The 13,463-nt window shown below is 46.4% G+C and overlaps 1 protein-coding gene across 4 annotated transcripts in view; it reads left to right on the plus strand.

Annotated features, from left to right (window-relative positions):
- SSBP3 (single stranded DNA binding protein 3) overlaps positions 1-13,463 on the plus strand; it is a 180,293-nt gene that overhangs the window by 128,257 nt on the left and 38,573 nt on the right. For all 4 annotated transcript variants that reach the window (XM_019501257.1, XM_019501258.1, XM_019501259.1 and 1 more), the window contains exon 5: positions 6,207-6,296. In XM_019501257.1, the coding sequence (XP_019356802.1) occupies positions 6,207-6,296 (90 nt within the window). The remainder of the gene's footprint in view (positions 1-6,206; positions 6,297-13,463) is intronic.

The following is a 13,463-nucleotide window of genomic DNA, read 5'->3' on the forward strand; positions in this document are numbered from 1 at the left end:
TTTTTTTTTTTTTTTTTTTTTTTTTTTTTTTTTTTTTTTTTTGTAAAGTGTTTATATCCTAAATAGGCAAGGCAGTGGGAGGAAGGAGACACCTGTTTTTGCAGCACAATGGTTACCGTATTGTCTTGCATGTTATCTGCATTTCCCCCCAAAAAAGTCGTGGGAAAATTGGGGTGAGCTTTGTGCAAGGAAAAGGGCTGGAAATTTGGGGGCGAGGTGGACAGTGATGGCAACATTAACTGCTGTGGCTGTGGGAGCCATGACAAGTAATGGTGCTACTGCTCTTTTCTTTTAGGTTTGGGGCAGCATGTGGGGTCTGTGGCATGGTCCTGGACTTTGCGCACAGCCCTGAAGCCAGTGCACAAGGTCAGAGACAGTCCCAGCCCTGGCATGTGGCCCCAGATCTCTGGTACTTACATGTGCTCTACAAAGTAAGATTAGTTTTCCCTCCTCGGGGCCTTTCAGAAACAGGGCATGTGTTGTATTTGGGGTTGGATTGGTGCGTTGTATTTGAGAAAATACAGTAAATGACTTTCCTGCAGTTGCATAGAAGTGTGCAGCAAAACCATACCTGAATTTTGAGCTTCAGAGTCCCAGTCTGGGGCTTTAACCACAAACTGTCGTCTTGGTACACGCACCCAGCGGATGCTCTTGAGAGGAGAGTGTCCAGGGAGAGGACCCTGACCCGCTTCAACCCAATACCAGGCAAAGCAAAGAAGCAAGAATGGTTTGGGGTGCTGGAGGACCCTTGTTTCTTTGAGCCTCCCCACCAGGCTGTGCGTGCATGAGGGTGCAGGTGCACCCGATGTCATGGCCCTACTTCTGTTGCGTCCTTCACGCAGCACTTCCAAATGCTCAGTCGTGGGTTGGCTCGTTCTCTCAGGGTGTATGAGATTATTTCGTAGGAGGGTCCGGGTGCCCCGTGCATGGAACCAGGTATGCGAGTAGTGATATTCCGAGAAGATTTGGGATCTCTCTTCCCTTCCGACGTTCCCCGGCAGGGGATCACAATGTGCTGGAAATTTCTTGACACTCTAAAGTATCACTTGGCAGCTTTATTACAAGGCATGCTTCCTTTGGAGCGAAGTATTGGGTCTGAGAGGCAAATCCTAAGTGGACTTGCTGTAGGCTGGTGCTGCTGTAGGTCTTAGCCCAGTTTTTGCCCTGAGAGGATTCATCCGCTTTGCAGAGAAACTGCATTATTTTCCATGGTTTTGGAGTAAGAGTTGGTCTAGCTTAAAAGTGAACCTACTAGAGAGAAAATTGGGCTTGTTTTTCTATTTTGCTACTTTGCAAGGTTGGGGAGAGTGAGCCTGACATGAGTGGGTTTATTTTTCCTACAAGGAAAAACACTAAGCGTGTGAAACGTGGTCTGGCCCGAGGCTCTGATAAGTGTTGCTTTCTCCATCCTTATTTTGGGCTGGCAGGATGCGAGATCCCCAACAAAAAGGGCTTTCTTCCTCAGTGCCTTCCTTACAGATGGTAACAAACCCACAGGCCTTGGAGCAAGCAGGGGAGTGGGGTGGGGGGATAATTTCCCCAGTCTCATGGCTTTTGCTTTCTTTGGTCAACTACCAGGCTGACACTGCAAGTCCTATCACCCATCATGCAGGCAAGACCTGAGCTTCAAATCTCAAAAACAGCAAAACAAAAGCCCCTTTTATGGACAGGCCTTGTTATATATTGGGGAAGACAGCATAAACCCAGTTTTTTCCCCTCTCTCCACTGTCAGTTCATCTTTAAATACAATCCTGAATTCACTGCGCCTTGCTTCTCTTGAGTCAGCCTGGTTGAAGCCCACCAGGAGCTTTGAATGGCAGTGAATGTAGGGGAAGCTTTCTCCTTGGGACAGCAGCAGCGAGCTGCCTGGCTCTCATCATAGCTGCAGTGAGAGCTGTCGGACCTGGCTGCTGCTAATGTCTGGGGGGAGGAGGTGCAGGGGACGAGGTGGCCTGGGAGATGGGCAAGTGAGAAGGGAAGTCAACTGAGATCAATGAAAAACCACATGCATTTGAGGTTTAGCATACTGCGGCAGCAGTGCAAAGTGCCAATATAGATGCTCTGCGCTGGTGCAGTGTTACCTTTTTGGGGTGGTCATGAGTGGTTTGTCATAGTGAGGGACCCCAACAAAGTCAGAGGCCCCTTGTGTTACTCTCTGTACAAATACACTGTGAGAAAGCCCTGCCTCAGAGTTCACAGTCTACATAAACCAGATGGACAAGAGAGGGACAGAGAACTGATGCAGAGGTAGTGACGTTGTATTAGGTAACATGGGGGGGTCACTCTGGCAGAGCCAGGAATAGAGCAAGACCTGACCCCCTGTCCAGATGTGTCCTCACTAGATCTTGCTGGCTTGGCAAGTTTCGTGCATTCAGCCACACTTTCTTTTCCTATGCAAATATTATTTTAAGAACGAACCCTCCGCCTGCCCGTGTTTGTGAATGGACAGGACTCCAGCAGGTGCAGAAGAAAAATATTGATGCTAGGTGTGTCCTTAGGAGAACCTCTCCTCCACCCTAAAGGTGATGAGATGCTGTTGACCTATGCTAGCCCAGGTGGCACCTCCTGAGAGCGGATGTGATGGTGGAAGCGTTAGGATTTTGTAAGCAGAGCAGTGTTGCAGTGGCTTCTGCTGTGGATGTCTCCCCAGGGTGAAGGGTGGCTGCTGCATGCTGTCTGAGTGACGGAGCTTCACTGGGAAGCTTTTAATAAAGTATTTTCTAGCTGTTTAGCTACAAAATATAAAGTTGGGGATAAACTTTACAAAAGATGATTTTGCAGTAGCACTCGTATCTCAGCTCCCGCATTCAGGCCAGCCCCAGGACCATTCTGGAGCACGTGCTGCAGGAGTTCACAACCTTTTTAGACTCAGGACCCCCCTCGGAAAATGCCAGCTCTTAACTTTCACTCATTTTGTGATGGGGTGGAAAATAATTGAGCAGTGGTTCTATTGCAAAGAACCTGTAAAGCCCAAAACAGGGCAGAACATTGTTGACATTATAGTTTCCTATGTATGATCTTTGGGTTTATCTTGTGAATCATATGTAGGGGCTTGCACATCTAATGGTACTAACATTATGGCACCCTTAAAAAGGATCACATGGCACCCCAGGGGTACCGAGGCACCCTGGTTGAGCATCATAGATGCAGCAGCTGTGACTTGTTTGCCCAACATGTGCTGCTATCTCAGTAGAGCAAGGGTTGGCTGGCTGCAAAGCAAGGGGAACGTAAACCTGACCTGGGAATTTCCCACCCAGCCTGGCTAATATCTCTTCTTTCCAACCTATTTGCAGAGTAATGATCCCCTGTGCAAAAGATGCTGTATCGATGCCCAGTAGATTATTTCTCAGTCTTGCTGCTTGATAGTACTCTGTGCTGTCCCTTTGCATTGGCAATACTGACTCTTCTCAGCAAGGTGTAAAGAGCCTGGCTGCTTCATGTGCACCTGAGCTGAACCTCTGCCATAGAGGCTGGCAGCCTGATGAGATGCTTACTTTCTACCAAAACCCTGAAATTGGATAAATAATTGAAAACTGCTGATAAATCGTTCCCCCTTACCCTGTTTAAATTGTAAATGAGTAGTGATGCTGAATGAAGATCTGGGGGCGGGGGGAGGAGGAAGACTTTTGATTGCTCGATGTACTAAGATCACCCTCAATTATGTGGCTGCTTTTGACCCAAAACGTAACGGTTCTCTAGCTCTGAATCTTGGGGGCTTTTCCTAGCTGAAGTTGGCTTAAGCATCACTTCACCCTTCAGTTCAGGACTTGACGTGCAAGCTTATCTTGTCTGCTCACGCTTCTTCCAAGGTGCTTGCTCATTTGATGATGCCACCACAAAAACAATGGTAAACGGTTGGAGACGCAGCTTGTATTAGCATTAGTATACTGTTTTGGATGGGAAAGAGAGATATGCTGGAATGGGCTTAAAGCCAAGAGTAAAGGGGATTGTAATGCATCTTATAACCATATGGGCTTTCAATGGTGAAGGTAGCTTAAAGGAGTGGTGCAAATGTGATGGTTCAACATAAGACCAGATGCACAAGTTCATTGTAAAAATTCTCAGAAAAATAATTAATGATTGTTTGAGACTTAGTGGATTTTTTTCTTGAATTACCATGGTCCTCTTAAATTATGCCAGAAATGTAGACTCCATTTTCTATAGCTAAATGAGGGCACTTCTCTCGTGTTGCTTTAACAGTAAAAAATATTATCCCCGACCTAGAAGGGACATTTTGTCAGTGGTGCTGTTTAAGAGGAGATTTTTTTTTTTTTTGTAGCAGTTACTTAATTCTGGCCCCTTCTGTAGCTCAAGCTGCTAATGAGGTTGAGTAGCGAGCTAGGTCCATTTGTGCTGCTGTTCTTTTGACACAATCGGAACCTGCCAAATTTAAATTAAGATCGTAGTTTGTTTCCGCAGGTGAGAGGCAAAACAGTTCAGAGATTGAAAGCAAATGTTTGTTTGGCTGGCTTTGCAGCTGTTCCTTTACCTACCATAGTCATCAAATCTGCCAGTTCACCCAGCAGAAAATGAAAGAGAAAAAAATGCTGTTTTATCAGACCAGCTACAAGACCAGTCCCCATGCCAGAGGATACGTCCTCGCTCACCAGTTTACATATATAGTGCGGCAGACGTAATACTAAGTAGGAACAAACGCAAATAGCCAAGTAATTTTCGGTCTCTGCTGTACATATGGAAAGGAACCAAATTGCTAGTCTCCTCGAACCTCGTTTTTCAGCAAGGAGATGCGTGCTGTTGTAGAAATACAGGCAAAGCAAAAGAAATGTAATGAAAAGCACGTGGGGTTTTGGGGGGGAAGGGGCTGTATGTAGAGCCAGAGCTTGGCAGTCCTTGCAGGACGCTGTTCGGAAAACACAAACAAAAAGCCCTTGGCACGCTTGCAAGTTGGAGAGAGGGGACATCTCGGAGGGCAGAACCACACGCTGTGTGTAAGTGGCCAATCCAGAAACGTGAAGAAGACTTAAAATAGTCTGTGTTTAAAGTGCAACCCATTAGAAAGCAAGGCAAGTTGTTGGGTGTTTTCCCCCACAGTGGATTTTGTCGGACAGTGCCTTGCTTGTAAAAGTTACTGGGCCCAAATTTTACAGGGTCATCACCTCTGTGAACTAATTGCAATTTGAGCTCTGTTTGGATAATGTAAACTGTGTTCCCAGAAGCATGTGACCTCATAGATGATACTGGTGCACAAACAAACAAGCAAGCATGTGTGTGTGCGTGTGTGCACGTGGTCACTTGGAAACCCAGGGTTGAGTGCTGCATCAGCTTTGGGGTGAGAGTTTTTTTTATTTGGTCTTGCTTGGAACTGAAGCACGTGCATCAGTTCCCTACTGATTTTCTTCCTATCTGAGCGGCTGTTGATGCTGCCGCTCAAGCTCAAGGCAGCTCTGCTGATATTCGTAGCCGTGGAAGATGATGATGTTGGATGTCTGAAATGTGTGCTTATCATCATGGGGTGGATGTTGGAGGGCTTGGTTCTGTCCCTGCCAGGGCATTTCTTCTGATGCTGTAACTAAGCCCCAAGATTTTAGCTTTTAAAGGGTTGCATTTGGTCTCCACTTCACTTGATATCTAAGAATATAAGAACTACCCTGCTGGATCAGAACAAAGGGCCATCTAAGCCAGTGTCTTGACTTCTGACAAGTAGCAGATGATTTAGAGGAAAACTAAGAAACAGGCTTAGTATAGAGTCAGCCACCCCTTGTACCTCCTCCACATTACCAGCTGGCTTAGGGGTAGGGGTGTCCTGGCTGTTGTGCTTTTAATAGCTCTTGATGGGCCAAACCTCTATCATTTTATCTAATATCTTTATGAAACTGGTTATACTGCCACCAAATATGAAGGGTAATAGTGAGTTTCACAAGGTTAAAAGTTTTTCCTCATCTTTCTCTTTGCTTTGGTTTAAACCTGCTACCTGATGATTGAATTGAGTTACCTCCCTAGTTATGTATTAGGAGATGTTGTGAATAATAGTTCCTAATTTCCAAACTGGTTTTGATGACATGGGCTTCAATGTAGTATTCTGTAAATGTGTAGATTAACATGGTTTTACACACAGGCACGCGCACCTTGGTCATGACACTAGTGACCCATCCTGGGCTAATTGCTTATGGGCGGAGGGGGGAGAGGTTACCTCCTTAAATCGGACACCGAACCAATTTGTGTTTGTCCTTTTTTGTCTCGTGCAGAGTGCAGCTGCAGCCCCGAGTCCAGTCCTTGGAAACATTCCTCCTAACGATGGCATGCCAGGGGGTCCCATCCCTCCGGGTTTCTTTCAGGTAGGTTTGGACTTTCCTGATTTCTCTGTCGGTGGTGGATGAGTGTGTGCATGGATTCTCAATGTCAGCGCTGCAGTTACCATCGGGGTCCCATGCTCGACTTGGAAGTTTCACCCTGCTCTCTCGTTCTTTGGCTAACTCAGCATTTTCGTTGGAAAATCTATTATAAATAACTGTAACCTTTGACTGTTTTTCTACTTTTTTTCTTTTTGCCTGAAGCACGTCAAATTCTTCTCTTGCTTAGAGAGATTCCTTACTTTTTTTTTTAGCAATTGATATTTTTTCCAAAACGAAGGGTTGGGTTTTTTTGGGTGGCGGGGGTGGTTTGGTTGGGACTTCATTTATTTTCTGGTCATAACAGGCTTGTGCATAATTCAAAACATTCTGGATTTGAGTTCTTGAAACCTTTTCCCTCTGGTTAACCACTTGATTTTTTCCAACTGCAATCACTGAAAGCATTTAACAAATGCTAGCTCAAGTACTAGCCACAGGCAGGCGGGGATTCAAAATGGGCCAAAATGTATTGAACGTCGAGGAGACACCTTGTCAGAATTTGTGTATCACCGGCTCTCAGATTTTCTTCCCTATTCTAAAGCTGCGTTTTTTGTCTTCGCCCTGATTCTAGACACAGTAACATAATCTCCGAGAGTTTCTAATGGAAAGATCTTTAAAGAGCATTTGAAATGGAAGTTGTCAAAAATGTATGACGTTTAACATGTTTTTTAACTTCTCCTGGAACGTCTTTGCATACGTGCTCGTTGTAACTACATAACATCTTGGTGCCTGGAAAAAAAAATATATATATATATATATGTATTACTACTTCAGAATAAGCGACTTGTTCTTGTAACAAATGGGCCCAGCGGTTGGCAGCAGCATTTGTTCTAGCAAGTTGCTTTTGTCGTCTGGGTTCGTGATTTGTATACAGGAGAAATTCTTGGCCAATAGACAGTTTAACTAGATAAACTGGTAGTGATTTATTATGGCACTACCTGAGGATGGTATCACAATTAGTGTGCGTGTATGGGAGTTTGGCAAAGAAGAGGTTGGTTTAAAAACAAAATCTCATTTCCTGAAGAGGCTTACGACAGAATGAGAATGTTTGATTTTGATTAGGAGCCCTAAACCAGGCTCGTCTTGTAGTAAAACCTCTTCCATATAGGTGCAGTAAACAGAAGTGGAGATGATATCTTGCAGGCTATAGCAGCTGTCAGCAAGTCAAGTTCTGCTCCTTGCTTGCAACAAATGCGTTTCCAGGGTTTTAATTTCATTCTCTTGGGCAGGGAGATGTCCTTCCGTAGCCTCACCTCTGCATGTATAGATGCAGACTTGTAGGGAGTCCACGATTCAAAGCAGGTGCAAAGGTCATAGGTTTTATTCTCTGCTGGGCAATTGGTGGCAGAGGAAGGGGACTTAAGCTCCTTTTGCAGTGACCCCAGATGATGTTCAGGTCTTGGTGTTCCCCTGGCTTGGGCTTTAGGCCTCTGTCCTCCATGCATGCCGTGCTTTTTTTAAAGGACACTTTCATCTTTGTTTCATTTACTAAATGACCCTGTGAGGTCCCTGCTAGCCCTCCTTTATTGTCCTGTGAGCCCCTGACACTAACTGGACTCACCCCAGTGCCTCTGCTGGAGTTGGTGTTACTGGGGAAGGCTGGTTCCCAAGCAGCAACTCGCCGGTCTCCAGTGATCCAGCTCAATGTCTGGGGAAGCTGAGCAGAGATAACATGCCATACAGACGGGCTGTGTGTTGTGGAAACTCCCTGTGAAACGTAGCCCTTTTAGCTGATTTTCTGACCCAGGCACAAGAAAACTTGGAGCAAAACAGGCTTGACCTTTAGTTCAGTGATGGAAGTGTGAAGTGAAAAATACCTGTTGTTGCAGATTAGCAGTCAAACACTTGGCTGGCCAAAGACTTTACAAGTGATTGCCTTTCCTTGAAAGGCACCAGACACCTGCTTCTCATCGGGGGGTGATGGAGGCAAGGGGGGATCCCATCTTTTAATACAGTCTGAACTTTTTGGCCAAAAGCACCTTAACCTCTTTGAAATGCTCAGATCATTTCCACTTGAGACCACAAGTTTTTTGTGCAGCCTTGTCCGGGGGTTTCTGTGTTGAGTCACTTGCTGGGTTGGTTGGTTTTTTTTTTGGGGTTAATCTCTCTGCTGGAAAATAAAATACTGAGCTTGGGAGGGCACAGCCAGAAAGGTCACAGGAAATGTGAAGGAGTGAAGTAGTTAAGGTTTTTCTTTCTGGTTTTTTTTTTTTTCATACCAGCTAGAAGATTTTTGCAGTGCTTCCCTAGCAGCCAGATGAGAGCGAAAAGCAAACCTGAGGTGGTGGAAGTGGAACATGGAATCAAATTGCAGGAGACCATTGAATCAATGGAAAAACAGGGAATTTTCATGAGCTGCTGTAACAAAATCTTAAGCTCTTTGAAGTCTGCCGTACATTTGAGTTCTTGCCTGTTTAGTGGTTAATATGGATTCCTGTGATTTGTACAAACGAATACAATTCAATTGTAGAATAGCATTCACTTCTGCAGAACTTCACATGCAGAAAATACCTTGATTCTCTCCCTAGCATGAACTCAATGAGAGATAAGTTAGCGGGTGGTTCAGAAAGCCTGAGGACAAGAAGGGAGGAAGGGATTGTTTTAAAGAAGGATTCAGAGAAGGAAGATGCCTGCCCCATGAGGACGCAGCTTGTTCCAGCTATCGGGGTGGCATGGCAGGAGACGCCAACTGAGGAAAGGAGGTAGAAAGTGGAGACTGTTCGACCAGCTGAGCCTGCCTCGGTGCGATGGAGGAAGGTGACTGTGCAATTACAGGGGCATGAAAAAGGGTGCTGGTTTGGGGGGAGAATGGTTCAGAGATGACTGGACTTTTTTGGAGAGGTGTGGATGCTGGCTTGACCAGAGAGGGAGAAATCAGGGTTGGGGACAGGGTTTTTGGGGTGCATTGGCAGAGAAACCAAACCCAGGGAAATGAGGTGGGTCATAATACAGCTGAGAAATGCTGATGAGCCTGACAGGCTGCCTGGATCCATAAGTTGGATAAGGGGGGGTCTCTAGGGCTGGCAGGGAGTTCCCACAATCCTCGTCGTGAAGCCGTTTTTAGTGCAGACGATGGCCTGTGGGCCGAGTGTGCAACTCGCACGGTTCTGAAATGTAGCTGCAGGCCACAGCTTGGTATCAAAGAGGAGGGCGCCCTGAAGAGATGAGTCCCAGCACACCCGGCCCCATCTGCAGGTCACAACTTCATAGCGAGCGATGGAGCGCCTTGCAATCTGTTCCTTTCCATATGAGTTGGCCACGACCTGCAGCTTCACAGTAAGCACAGGCTTTAGCTGGGCAAAGTTGGGGGAGCCCAGGTCGCAGAGTACTGGCCAGTAAACCCCGCTGCTGCTGGGCACCTCCCCAGAAATGAAACGCTTCGATGAATACTGTGTCCACACACATGTGGTTTCAGAATATCAATGAGCGGGTGGCAGCAAACTGCGCTGCATTTAGCCTGCAACTATCGTGCAGATGAAGGTTGTCCAAACAGCAGTCACGTGGCTGGTTACCTTTTTAAAATCACCTTCCCCTCCTGACTGATAATGATATATGCTACCAAATACATATATCTCTTCTGTCTTCTTCATAAAGGTCTTGGAAATCCTTTCCACCCCTGTTAGGGAGTTACATTTATGCCTAGTCTCAAAAGCAGTAGAAAAGATCTCTTCGTTTCCTAGCGGTGGACAGAAGGGGGTTATTTGATCATGGGGAAGGCAAAATTGAAAGCTAGAAGCAAGTTTAGAGCTTTACTAATGATGCCATGAAAACAATTGTGTGTAAAGCAAGGGGAGGGGTGGGGGGAATGTGTGCACACCCATGTGCACGCGTTGTGAGCATATGTACGTAATAATGAGACAAACTCAGTGGCAATGCATCTCTCCCGAATTTGAACTCTGTCCATAGCTCTGTACCACTCTCTCTGATGAAATGGAAAGTTGAACATAAATCAATGTCTGTGGCTGCGTTAGCTATGCATCAGCAGTTAGTGCGAGAGATGCACCATAACAAAGCCCTGGTTAGTCGGTGTTCCTACACTGCCCCCTAACGCCTAGAAACCTCGGGAGCCGTGCGAGGCGCTGGGGCTCCACAGTTCATTTTTCATTTGGCTCCTTGCTGTTCGTTGCCCAGAATAAATGTGGTTGCTTGCTGGTGTGTAATCCTGTTGGTAAAACAAAAACACAACTAGCGGAGGCACAAGTGAGGCACTATCTGTAACACTTAATCCCCTAGGTGAGGCTTTCAGGCTCCCGTTCCTTTTTTGCCACTGCAGCAGATGCGTCTCTCTCTCATTTCTAAAGCCTTGATTATTACACTTCTTACAATTAAATAAGAACTTCTTGTGTGAGTGGCTTATTTCTCTTGCATTGAGAAATTATGTGGATATCTTGTTGTTCAGTGAGGGGTTTTTTTTCCCCTTGGGTTTTCAGCATAAACACATCGCTCCTGGTTGTGTAATAGAGCTGATTGTGTGCCCTTACTTGCTAATAAACCGGAGGCAGTCTGTTCTCACTCTTCACAATATCAGAAGAGAACCGATCAGTTATTTTTAAAGCAAGGGGGATATCCTAGTACTCGAAGATCCAGATTGGTCTGTCCCTATTCCCCGGTTAAAAAGCAAAGGGCTTTTCAGTGCAACGCTGCTGGTCCAGCTTCTGCATTCAGAATATCCAGTACTTTTGCTGGGGCTGTGTGAGGAAACCTGAATTTGAGCCTGAGTGCCAGGTCCTTGTGTTGTGTTTCTTGCCACAGCTGCAGAGGTCTTTCCTCCATCAGCCTTTGCCTTGGGGAGAGGACAGCCATTGCAGGGACCAGGGGGTATTTGCATTTATCAAGCGCTTGTGTAGGAAGTCAACCCTGACGCTCACACCAGGCCAGAGAATTGAAGTCCCCCTCCTTTCAGCCCAACTATGTTGCTCCGTTACTTGATCATGGAGAAGCTAAAATCAAAAGCTTTTTCACAGACCCTAGCACTAGAGGTGTTAGAGCCAGTGAGGGAGCCTCAGGCCTCCAGGTGGCTTAAAGGAACAGACATTGCCAGTAGGACCATTCGCAAATAACAAAGATGCTGAAGTCAAGGCAAAGGTGTAGTATTTCATTTCTTCCTGCTGCCACATCAGGCAGCACCATTTCTTGCGAAGTAGCCTGGGTTAGCTGGGCTCGTCTGCCACAATGCAAGTGGTTTTGTTTTTATTTTCCCAGGCCTTGCTTTCTCACAGCGCCTTGGACTCCTAACTAACCAAGTGCTTGCAGCGGCCACAGAATGTCTCTAGCCCCTTTTGCCGGCTCCGTTCTGAATCCGTCTCTGCTGCACAGCCCAAGAAGGGCAGAGGCAGTCTTTGTTCTGCATCGCGGAAGGAGAGACTTCATACGAACCTAAGGAGGCAGCAAGAAAATAGCAAAGGTTCAGCACTGTCCTATTTGTTCTGCTTGTTGGAAATTCCCTATAATACATGCCTTCTCAGGCACCCGCTGGAACAGAAGAGATCTATTCTACCACTGCCGAGATTAGTGGAGCCCGCTGGAGGGCACACGGTTCAGATCTCTAATGGGTCCTCTTGGGGACGTCTCGATTTCCAAATTCTCTCTAGTAATCGTGTTTCACTGGGGTTCAGCCTCCTTCCTGGGGTTTGTCCCAGGACAGCTCCTGCTTCCCCTCCCCTGAGTAAGGGTAACACAACCCCTCCCAAGAGAGCACTGGGCTAAGAGATGGATGTTGGTATTAGCCTTCCAGCTCTTTGTATACGAGGCTGCCTTTTGTGAGGAAAGGCTGCTTTGTCCGTTTGGGAATGGTGCTCAGTCCAGCCTGGGCTTTCTGCTGTTCAAGAGAGAATGAAGTTTAAAGCTGCAGTTTAAGGTTTGTAAGAGCTGCTACCCCCTGTCTTTGGAGACGAGGGTTAGTTCTTGCAGGGTGTATCCTCTTCTCTCAACGTGTTGTTCCACTGCAGGTCTCCCTTCCATGATCCTGCTCCTGCTCCTCCAAAAGCAAAGATCTTGCTTCCCTAAAGAAGCAAGGCCCTTGGGTGGCTTCATCTTTAGGAGTTCTCTGCCCTGTTCTAGGTTGTGGAAACGCATGCAGGCTGCTTCTGCCACCCAGCATGGTTTTTTGATCAACCAAAGCCGGTGTTTCTAGTTGAGGTACATGCACTGCATCAGATGGTCCATAAGAGATGGCCAGCAATAAAGTACAGGTACCACATAAATGTGTTTAGCAATGAGAGCCTAGGATAGGAGAGCTCCAAGATGCACTGCCAGCAGCATTCAGCAGTGACGGTAAATTCAGCAGCTCCACAATGCAGATGCATGCAGGGGAACTACAGCCTGGCTGCAGAGAGATGAGTCACCTTGGACAGAACCAGGCAGAAAATCATGACTTTATGACCCCAGCAAATCATCTAGTGGGTGATCAGGCTTTGCTTCTGACCAGACACGAGGTGTTTCGTGGGGAGCCATACCTGCCTCCAGATGCACGTCACAGATTAACAAAGTGGATGCACCAGCAAGGCCTTCGGTAAGAAGGGTCAAGCTGAACTTGAAAGCACTTTGTCTTACAGCGGACTCACGTTCCCGTACTTGGAACTGAGTTACGATGCATTGTGTTTCCTCTGAAGTATAAGGTGCTAAAAATGTAAGATAAATGCCACAACTGAGCAGGACTTGGTGAGGCAGTTATGCTGCGCTGGCCTCCTGAAACTTTTTCTGGACCTACTGAATCTACTTTTCCCCTGTCGACATGCACATGTCCAGGTTTTAGAGGACCTGGGTTTTGAAAAGGAGAGATGTGGGTGTGTCGGCCGTGGGCAAAAGGCACCTTACAGATTTCCAAGGTGTTTGCAGCATCCGGAGCAGGGGATGGGTTTTGCAAAAGATTCTTTCCTTGGTGTTCCACCTCGTTAAAGGTGGGTTTGGTTTTGTGACATTTTGTGGTGTTTCTAGGAAGGTTGTTGCCAGTTATTTGAAACCCCTTAAAATTAAAGTTGGTCTCCAAGGCTGCAAGCAGATGTCTGTCCCACAAACACCCAAATCTATGGCTGTGACAAACGGTAATATAAACTTTGTGCTACTGTTTTGCAGCAGATTTCATAGACATTAGGGCTGGAAGGGACCTCAGAA

The sequence above is a fragment of the Gavialis gangeticus genome, unplaced genomic scaffold (genome assembly GCF_001723915.1).
Source record: "Gavialis gangeticus isolate Ggan-Ray unplaced genomic scaffold, GavGan_comp1, whole genome shotgun sequence".
NCBI lineage: Eukaryota > Metazoa > Chordata > Crocodylia > Gavialidae > Gavialis > Gavialis gangeticus.